General features: G+C 35.4%; 2 protein-coding genes across 2 annotated transcripts; both read right to left on the bottom strand.

Annotated features, from left to right (window-relative positions):
• Window positions 1–5047: 5047 nt before the first annotated feature.
• Window positions 5048–8512, bottom strand: fis1 (fission, mitochondrial 1). Its single transcript, XM_042512532.2, has 5 exons — window positions 8382–8512; window positions 7799–7931; window positions 7013–7089; window positions 6733–6838; window positions 5048–5900 (listed from the first exon to the last, which is right to left on the bottom strand). Exons 1-5 carry the CDS (start codon window positions 8424–8426, stop codon window positions 5797–5799), a joined length of 465 nt encoding a protein of 154 aa, XP_042368466.1. The 5' UTR covers window positions 8427–8512; the 3' UTR covers window positions 5048–5796.
• A 129-nt stretch (window positions 8513–8641) lies between these two features.
• Window positions 8642–12509, bottom strand: LOC121962297 (zgc:103586). The gene is made up of 5 exons (XM_088073327.1): window positions 12368–12509; window positions 11170–11286; window positions 9986–10097; window positions 9618–9675; window positions 8642–8881 (listed from the first exon to the last, which is right to left on the bottom strand). Exons 2-5 carry the CDS (start codon window positions 11240–11242, stop codon window positions 8768–8770), a joined length of 357 nt encoding a protein of 118 aa, XP_087929453.1. The 5' UTR covers window positions 11243–11286; window positions 12368–12509; the 3' UTR covers window positions 8642–8767.
• Window positions 12510–13070: the final 561 nt, after the last annotated feature.

Raw genomic sequence — 13070 nt, 5'->3', positions numbered from 1 at the left:
TTAAAGATTCTCAACATTTTAGAGCGCTTTAGGACCTTGAAAGCAAAGCAGCTAAAAAAGATTCTTTCTCCTGCTGTGACACGTCAGAGAGTCTGTGAAAACACAGGAAGCGTTTGAATCACGTATCCTATTTTTGTCCCTTTTTTTACATTGATTAACCATTTTTTGTTGTGCTTTGTTTAACCCCAAAGTACATCTTGTGAATGAATCATTTTGAGGAATAACACATTTACTAACACTGTAGACACTTTGAGAGTATTTGAGATAATTCTTGTTCCTGCAGGATGGCAGAAATCTCAGTTTTCATTTAAACAAAAGCAAAAATTCAAATCCGGTTAAGTCTACATCACTCGCCTGTTTCGTGCACTCCACCTGAGTTCCTCTGGAAACTCAGTTCTGCCCCGCCATAAATGTCTCATTTTATGGCCGAGCTGTTTGCAAAACCTACTTTTACAGCTCACTTGTCCGCAGTGTCGGTTGCTGATGAGTTTATGTTATTAGATACAAAAGCCACAGCAGCTTCGTCTGTGAAAACAAAAGTTTATGTGATGTCTTTTTAAGTGATACCTGGAAAAATGCCCATCATTTATTCATGTGCTTTTCAGGAATAACTCACATGGCAGCGCAGGTGAGGCTGCACAGGAGAGATAAATGCAATTAAAATAAAAAAACGTCTGTGTGTGCTGGCTTATTTACAAAAGGAATATGAACAACTGCTGTAAAACATTTTAATTGAAGTTGCTGTTTTAAGAGATGGGAGCAGTTCTTGCTTCACTTAGAACATTTCTTAAGGTTCAGGCCAATTAAAACTTGGTTTACGTAGGTTGATTTTATTATTTTATAGGTACAGAATTATATCCTATGAAATGCACGGCGTGGACTGTGTGTGCTCAGCAGTTTTCTTTGGGGAAACATTTGACATGAAACCCACAATCTGACATTTTAAATCAATGTTTTAAGTTACTCACACACACAAATTAACCCCATACATAAGGCATTTCATTTTATGACCATATTATATAGTGGATGCTTTTCTACATTTAGTGATTGTCTCATTGGAAATGATTGTGAAAAAGTGAAAAGATGCTTCAGCGCCCTAGAAACAAATTTTCACAAAAAGGCTTAACTTTCTGAACGAAATTGATATGATTTCTTTCAAAAACACGAGAGAAGGCAATGAGCAAATTAGCATAAAGCTATTTAAACAGTTGTAAGAAAATTACCTAAAAATATACAGAAACAGAAAAGTAAAAACAAAAACTAGAAAGAAAAAAGAAACACAACTGAAAATTAAATAAAAAATGTATACATTTTTTGTAATATAATTAAAATAAATAAATACATGATATAGTTTTCTATACTTTATTCCCACCTTTTTAAAAACTAATGTTCATGGCATTTTCTTGGCACCTTTTACTAATTTCTTTCAATTTTATGGGACTTTATTTGCAAAGTTGCTTATTGCCTTTTCCTTCTTTTTTTTTTTTTTAAATAAATCAAACCAATTTGTTTAGCTTTCAAAGTATTAAACAGCTTGTGGAAGCAGGGTTAACAAACACATTTCTACCAAAATTCAAACACTTTTGATTGTTTCATACATACAGAGTCCATAAAGTCCCAAAAGATGATACTTTTTTATAGATAAGATAAGAGGATAGAAGATAATAACATGTTCCCACGAGATAACTATCTTTTGCACAAACACAAAAAGTCACCTTTCGGGACTTTAGGTTCTCTGCACACATCAGAGATTTCTGTGTTTGATTTTTTCTTTTCTTAGTTCTTCTGGGGTGGAGCTTAATCTTAAAAAAATGTGATGTCAAATATGACATTGCACCAATGAGACTGATGCATTATTTGAATAAAAATATGATGATAGTTCGTTGCTCATGCTGTAAGGCAACTGTCAGTCCAATCTGATCAGTGCACACCCACACAGTCCTGATGGAGCAGATTAGCTGAGTTTATGACTGTTGAACTCTTAGTAAATAGTACACATGGGTGGTTTTTCTCCAAACTTTAACTTAAACTGTTGTTTCTTAGGTCATGATTATCAAAAGCTATGATTTGAAAGTGTTCAAAGGTTTCAGCATGTTTTTCTTACTTAACAAAACTGCAAGGACAATGTCTCTGGTTGTGCAGGTAGAATACATTTGCTTTTTGGAAGAAAGGCTTTTGGTGCTGAAAAGCTGCTGGACAAAGAGCCTCAGGTTACTAAAATACACCCATGTTTGTGAGCTAAAAGCCAGCTGGACAAAAGGCCACACATCACTAAAAACCACTCAGGTTTGAAGGCCATAGAGCCGCTGGACAGAGAGCGACTGGCAGCTAAAAACACCCTTATATGGAGACTAAAAAGCTGCTGGAAAAACAGAAATGTCTTGCTAACAAAACGAAAACATTTTTGTTGTTTGCTTAGTCTCAAACAGAGGTCTGCAGCTTAGCAGGCTTTGGTGTCATGCCATCCAACATCCCTTCCACCTCATGATGACACCTCAGAAACATAGATATCTCTGAAACATGCAAATGTAACATATTTGTGGTTCGCAGAAATGCACAATACCAATCAGGGGGGTCACCAAAGACATTTGGATTCATCATGAATCAGCATGAATGGCTGTACGAGATTTTGTGCCAATCCATCCACTAGTTGCAGAAATCCTTAAATGTCAACCAAAGTGATAGACCGACTAACTGATAACCGACCAAGAGACTGACATTGCCACCCATAAGGCCATGGTGTCAGTCAGTCTGCTCTGTAAATACAATCCAAGTCTATAAATAATACAGTAAAAAGATGGAAGGAAATAATCAAAGCTGAGAACGAATATTACACATTAACTGCACAAAAAATTGTGACGAAAACCTCAGTGCGCTGTCTCTTATGGCCACTGTCTGCAGTAATATAAGGTGACAGACAATAAACTGCTGTTCTGCTGGATTACACAGTAACTTCAAATTACCGTGTGATGACATGCATCGTGGGTGTAATTTAACCAAACACCATGTTCCCAGATGTATTCCCTTTCTTCCCTTACACATTAATATCTGTCATATGTGCTTAAACCGGCGGATACTCAATGAACATTGGCCCATGTACGTAAAACTCACTGGAGCTGATCTGAATTACACCAGCTTTGATGAATCATTGATGTTAAAGTGTTAAAACTGCGTACATGAGAAAAAAGGTAACGCCTCGTGTCCTCGTTTATGCTGGTTTTTCACAGCCTTGCACCTACATGATGTGCGTATAACGGCCCTCCTACAAAGTGTTAAAACTGCACGAGGACAACTCATTATTGTATGCTCCTCTGTTTGGATATTAATTTTTTGGAGACCTCTACCCATCCTTTTTCTGTTCGTTTACACACTCAATCACCCGTTTCACACCAAAGAAGGTTATTGTTTTCACTGATCTGTCCCTGGGGAGTTTCGGTGCTGTCAGGTGAGTTAATGAGTAACACCCCACGAGGCTGATAACACTCCCCACAACTGATAGCCTCCATAAGCCTTCCTGTCGTAAAACGGTGCCACAGACATGAATCCATCTCGGGGTCAAGATGTGAGGATGATCGGCGATGACAGAACGAGGCCAGGCACGTTTTTTTTTTTTTTGTGATAACGTGTACAGCCCGATTTTAGCGTTAAAGACTTAAATGCTCAGATAGTGATCGTCTCTTAAAGTGTCCACCAAAACCTTCTTGTAGATTTATAAGAGTCAATAAATGACAGTGATAAGAACCTAATTGTACTTTGATCCATAAACACAACATAGTTCTGAAAGTGACGTTAATAAATTGATCCGGTGCAGGCTGACATCAATGGAAAATTACAGTTTCCTGGTGTCAACACGAGATATACTCGTGATGATCTGTTTTATGCAGATGATACTGTTTTGTAGGCATTTATATCCTCCTTCTCTTAAGACACTTGACTTTTTCTCAACTTTACTTTTTACATATAAAATACTTGCAAAATATAGTGCTAGAATTATACTGTAGTCTGGGTGAATCCTCAGTTCTGATTGGCTGCGAGTTGTCTTTTATTTCTGATTGATCTGGTGCAGGTTGGCGTCAATGGAAAATTAGTTTCCTGGTACAACAGTCAGAAACACAAGATATGCTCATTATGTACTTTTTTATGCAGATGATACTGTTTCGTATGCATTCAACTCCTCCTTCTCTTAGACACTTATTTTTTTAACTTTACTTTTTACATATAAAGCTATAAATGAATGCAGTGGTTACACAGTACGAGCCTCTTACTTAAAATGAGTAACCATAGCAACAGGGACACTGTGTGTATAATATCAGAATAATTTAGAGACATCTGGTTTCTGATTATTGTATGTCTTTTTAATTTATCATTTTTTATATAAAATGACAGTGTCTACAACAATACAAAAGAAAGATGGAAAGACAAAAAATTAAATAATACAGAATTTGTTCAAACTTGCTTAAGACAGGGGCTAATAAAATTCAAGGGTCCATCAGACCTTTTATCATGTAGAAGAATAAGAACAGCCTGTTCTGATGATAGCATGTCTGATGCTGTTGGCGTTATCAGTATTTGTATGACTACTGTATGTTTCCTGTATGTCCTCTATTTTTTTTCGCACATTTCTTCCGCTGTACTCTGCTCTCTCTTGCAAAACAGATCTCAAAAGAAATAACCCATCTCTGTGTGGCAGTTGTTATTAAACCTCTGATATGTGGAGCAATATAACTTTTCAAATGTCCCACAAAGAACTAGAAAAATGCTACACTTGGAAAATTATTTTTATTGGGAAATAAATGGAAATTTTGGGAAAATGTGCAGAGAACTATATTAAAAATTATCCTTATTTCCTTATTACATATTTAATATTCTATTTTTGCAGAATTATTTTTGGTTCATTTTCTTGTTTTCCCTGTTTTTTTATTATCAGGTAATTTTTTGTTAAGTTGCTCATTGTCTGCCTCCTATATTTTTGAAAGAAACTGAGCCAATTTTCCAAGGTTTCAAAGGGTTAAACAGCTCGACAATCATTTTTTGGCAACAAAAAATCTCAGTTCAAAATCATTTTATTTAACAAGATGGAAAACCCATTAAATGTAGTACAGGTAAATGCATTTAAATGACAAAAAGGTATTAATTAAAGGTATTCATTTCCAATAAGTGCATTGTTTCCCTTAATGTATAGTATTTAGAACAAATGGAAAGAGACCTCGTCTCCAAAATAATTGCAAACGTCTCCTCATTGCCTCCAGAGCAGCAGCTGGAATTACAGGCTTCAACCAACATTATGGCCGAGTCACCGCTACCTCACCAGCACAAAAATCACACTGTCGCTTTTGGCATCACAAGCTGCACTTCCTACTGCACTAACAACACTTTCCTTAACATTTCTTCATGTCAAAAACAACAAGCAGACAGTTACAGAAACACAACTGCACTTCTTTGAAGATCTTTATACAAAATATGAACTTAGTTTAGGCTGAGGTGCAAACTTAATCAGAAATTATATAAACTTTAGCTGCACCTTGACTATCCTAATTTATTTACACAAATAATGAGAAGGTGCCATGCTATGGTGTGTGAATTAACAGCTAAGTAATGTCATATGTGGTGAATCTGAACCCTGTTATAATATTGTTATCCATCGGCATTACCCAAATCCTTTAATGTGTTGCAGTACAACTTCAAACCAAACTGTTACATCTTTCAAGCGCTCGCCACAATGTTTTAATGTTTTATTCAGGAGAAGGGTCAGTGTGTGAGTCCAGCATTATGAAGACACGTCCACTCATGTCCACGTTAGGATTTAGAAGCTCCCTTTGTCACAGCCAAGCCGATGAGTCCTGCCAAACCGACCAAGCTAACGCCGATTCCCCCGACGATCGCCATGCCGACCAAGCCGTCTAGATAACAATACGTGAATGTCAGGATTTTGGATTCACACTAAAACAACAAATGCCTGATCAAATTCTGAGCTGCAGCTAATTTTTGCTCAGCTCGTTTCTCTGACAACTTATGATTCCAGCCACCTGATGACTAAAATCCTTCATATAGATAAAAGCAACCCGAGATCTAAAAAGCGTGGCTTCAACTGGATTGAAATATCCCTTTCTGAGAGGAACCACCAAAACCCCGATTGATGTGCAAAGGGGATATGAGGTCACCGACAGGAAATGGTGACGAAATGACATTGGGGTGGTTAAAATGACAGATTTCTCTGTGTTTCAACATTGTTTGAAACATCTGGAATTATCTAAGTACACAACTCAAAACATACAACATTATTATAGTTGTTTTTGGACATTTTAATGCAGAAAAGTTAAATATTTTGTCTTTAAAGTACCAAAATAAAAGTACTTATTATGTAGAATGGCCCATTGAAGAAAAATATTTATTTCATTGTTAGATCATAATTATTGTCGCATTACTGTGTGTATCACTTAAATGCTGCAGCAGATAAAGGTGGAGCTAATTTTAGTTTTAATTTGAGCTATTTACTCTGCATATTGGATAATTTGTGAAATCCCCTGAAAAATCTGAATCTGAATCTTTTTTGTTACCTTAATCTATATTATAATTGATTTGTTGATTATATTTTTTATACTAATAATCTCAATCAGCAAAGGTATTTAAGATTTACAATAACTGACTAGAATAGCAGAAGATTTAAATAATTAAAGTACAAGTACCTCAAAATTTTACCTAAGTTCAATGCTTGAGTAAACTGGTTCGTACCTTTCTTTAGGGCTTTGTCGATGAGTTTCTCCAGGTCATGAGCCTGCTTGTTCCCCGGTTCGTTCCTCAGAAGAGTTCGGATGTACTTCAGGGCTTTCTCATATTCCTGGAAGACGAACAGGAAAGGAAACAGAAAGTATTCTAAGCTCTTTGCATATGAAAGTCCACAAATCTGCATGAATGTGTGAAGCTCCAGATACAAATATAAACACATGCTTTTTTCACTTTTTCTTTTTTTTTTAAATGTCAAAGTTTTCACAACTTTAAGCATGAAACTAACCTTGAGTCTGTAGTTGGCCACTGCAAGGTAGAACAGGAAGTCCCGGGAATCGTCCTTTGCTGCTTTCTGAACAAGTTCTAAGAAAAACGAATACATCATTTTTTACAGCAACGTGTAACTAGACCTGGACTGATGAATTTAAATATCAATATTATCACATAATTTGAGGAAATCACAGATATATCAGTGTCACTGTATAAGCCAGTTGATGTGTTAAAAGAAAACAGTTTGTAAGGGCCAAAAATATGTTTACGGTAATCTAGTAAAAATGTCATCTTTATGACGTTCAACCACCATCAAGTTCACTTCTTCACATACAAACAAACATTACAGCTCAACAAAATGTGAAGCAAAATAAAAGAAAATTACAGCAAAACATCATATCAATCCCCTACAACACAGAGGCAGAATCAAATAAATAAGCTGGCTATGTAGTCAAATTTCAAGATTCCTTCAAGATTACAGAAATACTGATTTTGAGCAAATGTACAGAGCCTGGCTAAGCCGATGTAGGAAAAGCTTATAAAATTACATTGTAGGCCAAATAAGTTAAAGTCCCAAACTTCAGTTGCTTCTCCCTTATTTACTGCTGCAACAAAACTATTTCCCTCACGGGATTAATAACGTATTTCAATTCTTTTCTATATAAATGAGTATAAGCCCATATATTAGATTTTTAAAAACTCTAAAATATTAATAACAGCCACAGAAAGCCACTTTAAGTCTGTATTGCAACATATAGCTTTTAAAATAATTTTTATAAAAGTAAATATTGCATTAACTTACCCTCCAAGAGCACAATTCCCTTCTTGATGTCCTCTGAGTATTTACTCCTGATCAGACACCAAGCATACTCAAACTTTGTTTCTTTGGAGACGGCTCCCTTCACAAGCTCATTGTTGTATTTCTTCTCAAATTTCTGTAAAAAAAAGCAGAAATTATTTTTTTAAAAAAACTACATGTTTACAGGAAGGCAGCAAAACGGAAACCTTTCACTGCGTATGTTAACGTTACATCAGCTCATTTGTTGTTTATTTTGGCAGATGTATCGCTTATTGTGTAATTTATTTCTGAATAAAAAAGCCAGCTGTTGTGACACTAAGTACACAAAAAGTAAATATAATTTCTAGCACGAGACGTGCAGATATTTGAGCGGAAATTACGTTTTCATTTTTGACCAAAAACATCATCGTTAGCATTAGCTAGCTGCTAAGTGACGCGTCAGAGTATCCAACGACACGTCGCTTTTTAACCAAATTTCAGCATTAACCGAGTTGACACGTGTTGTAAGGATATCGTTGTGTATCGGTAACGTGTTACTAAGAATGTTTTATAAAAGTGAAGAGGTTTTAATAAGAGGAAAACTTACTAAAAGGTCTTCTGGAGCTACAACATCACTCACAACAGCCTCCATGTTTCCGGAAACAGATTCCAGGCACGCCCACCCTTATCACGTGACACTGCTGATACGTCATTTATACATTTCCAGAAAACTTGCAAAATAAAACAAAACAAAATAAAATAAAATAAAATAAAATAAAATAAAATAAAATAAAATAAAATAAAATAAAATAAAATAAAATAAAATAATACAATAACATTAAAAATAAAATCAAATTATTACACATGTTTTGTGAAGATGTTTTATTATTTTCCTCAACTGTTGTGTTCCTATATCACAATACAACAGAAACTGCAGCAAAAAAAGGACACAAGTACTTAAATATGATGTCTATGGATGCTGCTGAAGCTTCATCACTTCTTTGCGAGGTGAGCTGGAGAAAAGGCCAGAGGCAACAGTTCACTCAGGCTGGTTTCTTTGTAAGATCCGTCCGGCTTGGTCAAGTATACAATCCAGTCTGATCCAAACTGGTGAGAGAGAGAAACATATGGACAGTATTGAAGGAGAAAGTCCCAACATGCCAAGTATAAATGGTCTCATATCCAAGATTTATATTAATATTCATTATCATTATTCCAACTCATTTGTGTGGCCCACTCAGACACCAATTAATATAATGTAATTTGTTAATAAAACAGAGCCAAACCTAGTATCCTGTTGTGCGCTTGAACTGTTTTTGTTTAAAAGTTGTTAAAAAAAAACTATTACATAATATTTACACTTCACCTCTGTGAAGTGAAAAAATGAAAAAAACAATGCAAAATATTATTTATTATATTTTACCTTACAAAGACTAAATATGCTCTGAAACCAAGAACAAAAATATTTGCTGCCTTTGTCAGATAATGAAGTGAAAATGACATAGTTTGCTAAAAAAAAAAAGTTGTTGTTTTTTTTAATTATGAAATTCAACACGGGAAGAGAAAGTGTTCCTGGTTAATTTACACAACAAAAAAATAGAATTCTTATCAAATAATTTTGTCTATAATTTATTTCAAGTTTACATTTTTCTCAGAACAATAGAGAAAAACCTACCAGAGCAGAGAAAATATTTGAACTTGTTCCAAACTGACATATTTCACATATTTCTAAAATTATGTTTTCTTGGCTGCAAATTGCAGAGAAAAATAAATTGACAAACAAAAAAGTTTGCATTGTATTTGTAATTTATTGTCTGTAAAAGTCATATAAAAGATGTCTCACCTCCATGAGAACCTGTCGACATGCTCCACACGGCCCCACAAAACTGTCTTTGATGTCACTATGTAAAAGAGAGAAGCATTATTTAGACCGCCCATCTATGTTTAAGTTCATTTTGTTATTACAGACAAATAAGCCAAAATTTTACTGTAAACTAGATGCTCTTTTGAAATGTCCTTCCTTTGTTTAAGTAACATTAGTTGTATTTGTACCATGCTTTGTGCCATTGTTCTGTTACTTTTGTATTAAAAACAAAAAAAGCTCCATTACACGTGATATGGTCTTGACCTAAATGAATAAATAAAATAAAAATAAAATGATAAATGAATCAGAACATGTGCTGTATAAAATGTTTCATCAGAGAGTCTCACCATGTCACAGCGATGGCGGTGAACTGACTGTGTCCCTCCGCCACGGCTCTCTGGATGGCCGTCCGCTCAGCACACACCGTCAGACCGTAGGAGGCGTTCTCCACGTTACAGCCTGAAAACACACAAATACTTTGGACTCCTTCACAGACAGCAAAATAAGTATTTATTGTACCTTTAAAGCCACTTTTGGGACTTTTATACTTTGCCTTTGCTTCATGACCACTTTATAACTTCTGTTTCTAAAAGTGTTGCAAAAATTAAGTGAATATGTTCCTAAATATTGAGGGGGGCGTGTCCCCTGTATCTCCCCTCATTTCTACACTTGAGCAGTGGTGGATATTAACTGTAGGGGACCACTCGGAGATGGGGTGGCAAACATTTTGCAAAATTTTTTTTGTTTATGTTTTGTTTTTTCTTAAATTTTGAACATTTAAAAAATTGAACATGATGAAGTGTACATGGAGAGAGCATTACAGTAAAAGAAAAAGTAAAAAAGTAAAGGCCAAGGCCATTTGGTGTGCAGTACAAAAAAAAAGAGAAAAAGAGATAAGAATAATAATTTTCAGATTTTCAAATTCTTTTAAGATTTAAAAAAACTGTTATTTTTTAGCCAAGTTGTTAGCCAAACAAGAAAAAAAAAGCACAAAAATCACAAAAATCACAAAAATGATGATAACAATAATAACACCATCAATAACAATATCAACATGATGTATTGTTGATAGTTAATCGAGAGTGCATCATTTTCTTAAATAAACATTTGAATCCAAAAACAAAGTAGTGCCTTTTTAGAAAAACCACAATTCATGTTCTAAAGTAAAAGGTAGGCAATTATATTTAATTGTGGAAAGTATTAAGTATCATAATTATCAATATCCCACTTTATTGATCCCCAAGGGGAAATTGGGGTACCTTATAGTTACTCTTGGGTTATATATTGCCTTAAGGAATGGAAAGAAAATAGAATATATGAAGTAGTATGTCAAAATATGTCCATTATGTTACAATATATAACACTGTACATGCATAAAGACAAACAAGAATAAAAACAAGTGCATTCAAGTTAACAACAAGTTCTTTGAGATTGTACTTGATTAGGTGAACTACATATTGTCCGCACCTTCGGTTTTCAGTTTAATTTGTGCACTTTGGAAGAGGACAGAAATCACCTGTGTTGTTATTACCTGTAATTATGGCGCCATCTGCTGTCAGTATGGCGGCACCGACAGGGAAGCGGCTGTAGGGACAGTAAGCCATGTCCCGGGCCTGCAGGCACTTTGACACGAGCTCTTTAACTCTATCTGCGCCCAAAACACAGCAACATGATTTATCTAAGCGAGGTTAGCTACTATTTCTCACGAGCAGAATCACATGTCAAGTGTAATAGAAAAGCTTTGTAGAGAGGAGACATTTACAGAAGAGACACTGAGACTTGCCTGTCATTGTAGAAGAAGACTGTTAGTTTTTTGTCAGTTTTGGACTCTGACACAGCTGGAAAAAAGGATGGATGACAGCTCTGTTAATGTTTTATAATTCAATTAACCCTCTATGGTACGCACTATGATCCCAGTTGGTAAAAAAATGTTTGGGGTGTTTTTTTGTCTTAAAATAGACCAAGTAAACATAATTAAGAGACATTTTCAAAAAATAATATTTTTTTAGTAGTTTTTAGGGTTCGTTGCCATATGGCAACACCGTACCATAATGGAAAGTAATGAAAATATGAGTTTTGTTTAAAATTGTATGTAACATTTATTTTAAAACTCATGTTATAGTATAAACAATCCCCAGTAGCCTGAACAGGGTTAGGGTCAAGATGTTACCCATTTTACACTCTCTTACTGGTAATACCTGTCACTTCACTTTCATCCTCACTGTCCTCCCTCTCCATTGCCCTCACTGTCTCTGTCCTCACTGTCCCCACTGTCCTCATTCTCTGGCTCATAATCTTCATCCGTCTCACTGTCTTCATCACTCTCACTCTGTGTTTCCAGCAGCTCATTTTCCTCGTCACTGAATTCTTTGTCATCTTCACTATCATCTAGTGGGAGGGCTAGTTCAGCCTTTTTCCGCGATGTACCATAAAAAAAAAATTGCATTCATTCTGTAAATGGAAGAAAGATGTGTCAAATATCATCATATGCAATGTGGAAAGGACTCACAAAGTGCATTATTATAGTTTATAGACTATAGAAGATCAGTGTACACCAATGCAATTGCAAAGTAGGCCTATAACTAAATACAAAATGTTATCAACATGCCAGGCTAGCAATCCATAATGGCACGGTGTTGTCATATGGCAAAGTACACATTTTTAACATTTTCTATTATTTATTGATCGACTACAGTGCAAGAAACTACATGATAATTAACTTAACTAACCTATTGTTGAGTGTATATTTTTTCCCGTTGAAAAACTTCAAAAAAACACTTTTTTTGTTGAATTTCTAGGCGTCAAATGGTGAGGCTCCTCCCGTCGATGATGTCTGCAGAACAGGGTTTCAAAATGGCCTCCAGAAAGTCGTGTGACAAATTTAAACACTGCTATTGGTTTACTTAGAACCCCACCTCTTTTTTAATGCATTGCATCATAACTTGGAATGTATTATCTGTGTGTAGAAAGCTTACAACGGGGTTGTTGCCATGTGGCAACGCTGTACCATAGAGGGTTAAAGAAGAGACACTGAGACTTGCCTGTCATTGTAGAAGAAGACTGTTAGTTTTTGGTCAGTTTTGGACTCTGACACAGCTGGAAAAAAGGATGGATGACAGCTCTGTTAATGTTTTATAATTCAATTAAATTCCTCCCACCAGTTTTGCCGACAGGACAGGAGCGAGAGCTGTGGGGGTCCATGACAGCTGCACGCGCACTGTTTACCTTCACGTTATTGGCTGGCTGAGGGGAGCGTCATCGATCAGTTTGGGACTGATCAGAGGGGACCTATGGACGGGACCCGACTTTTGTCAAAATCTCTCGCGAGAAAAGGGGATGTAGAAAAACAAAACGATCCAAGATTTAAAAATAAAAATAAAAGAAAAGCCTTAAACATAATAATAATAATAATAATAATAATAATAATAATAA

Source organism: Plectropomus leopardus, chromosome 23 (genome assembly GCF_026936395.1).
Source record: "Plectropomus leopardus strain MGB_pleo_1.0 chromosome 23, ASM2693639v1, whole genome shotgun sequence".
In the NCBI taxonomy this organism is placed as follows: domain Eukaryota; kingdom Metazoa; phylum Chordata; class Actinopteri; order Perciformes; family Serranidae; genus Plectropomus; species Plectropomus leopardus.
The sequence above is the reverse complement of the archived record's forward strand: the minus strand, read 5'-3'. Positions and strand labels throughout refer to the sequence as shown.

Coding starts and splice junctions, on each gene's coding strand:
- fis1 (XM_042512532.2), bottom strand. CDS start 8,426: ATGGAGGCTGTTGTGAGTGATGTTGTAGCTCCAGAAGACCTTTTA. Junction 7,932..8,381: donor TAGCTCCAGAAGACCTTTTA/GTAAGTTTTCCT, acceptor TTTTTTTTACAG/AAATTTGAGAAGAAATACAA. Junction 5,901..6,732: donor CGACAAAGCCCTAAAGAAAG/GTACGAACCAGT, acceptor ATTGTTATCTAG/ACGGCTTGGTCGGCATGGCG.
- LOC121962297 (XM_088073327.1), bottom strand. CDS start 11,242: ATGGCTTACTGTCCCTACAGCCGCTTCCCTGTCGGTGCCGCCATACTG. Junction 10,098..11,169: donor AGATGGCGCCATAATTACAG/GTAATAACAACA, acceptor GTGTGTTTTCAG/GCTGTAACGTGGAGAACGCC. Junction 8,882..9,617: donor GTCGACAGGTTCTCATGGAG/GTGAGACATCTT, acceptor CTCTCTCACCAG/TTTGGATCAGACTGGATTGT.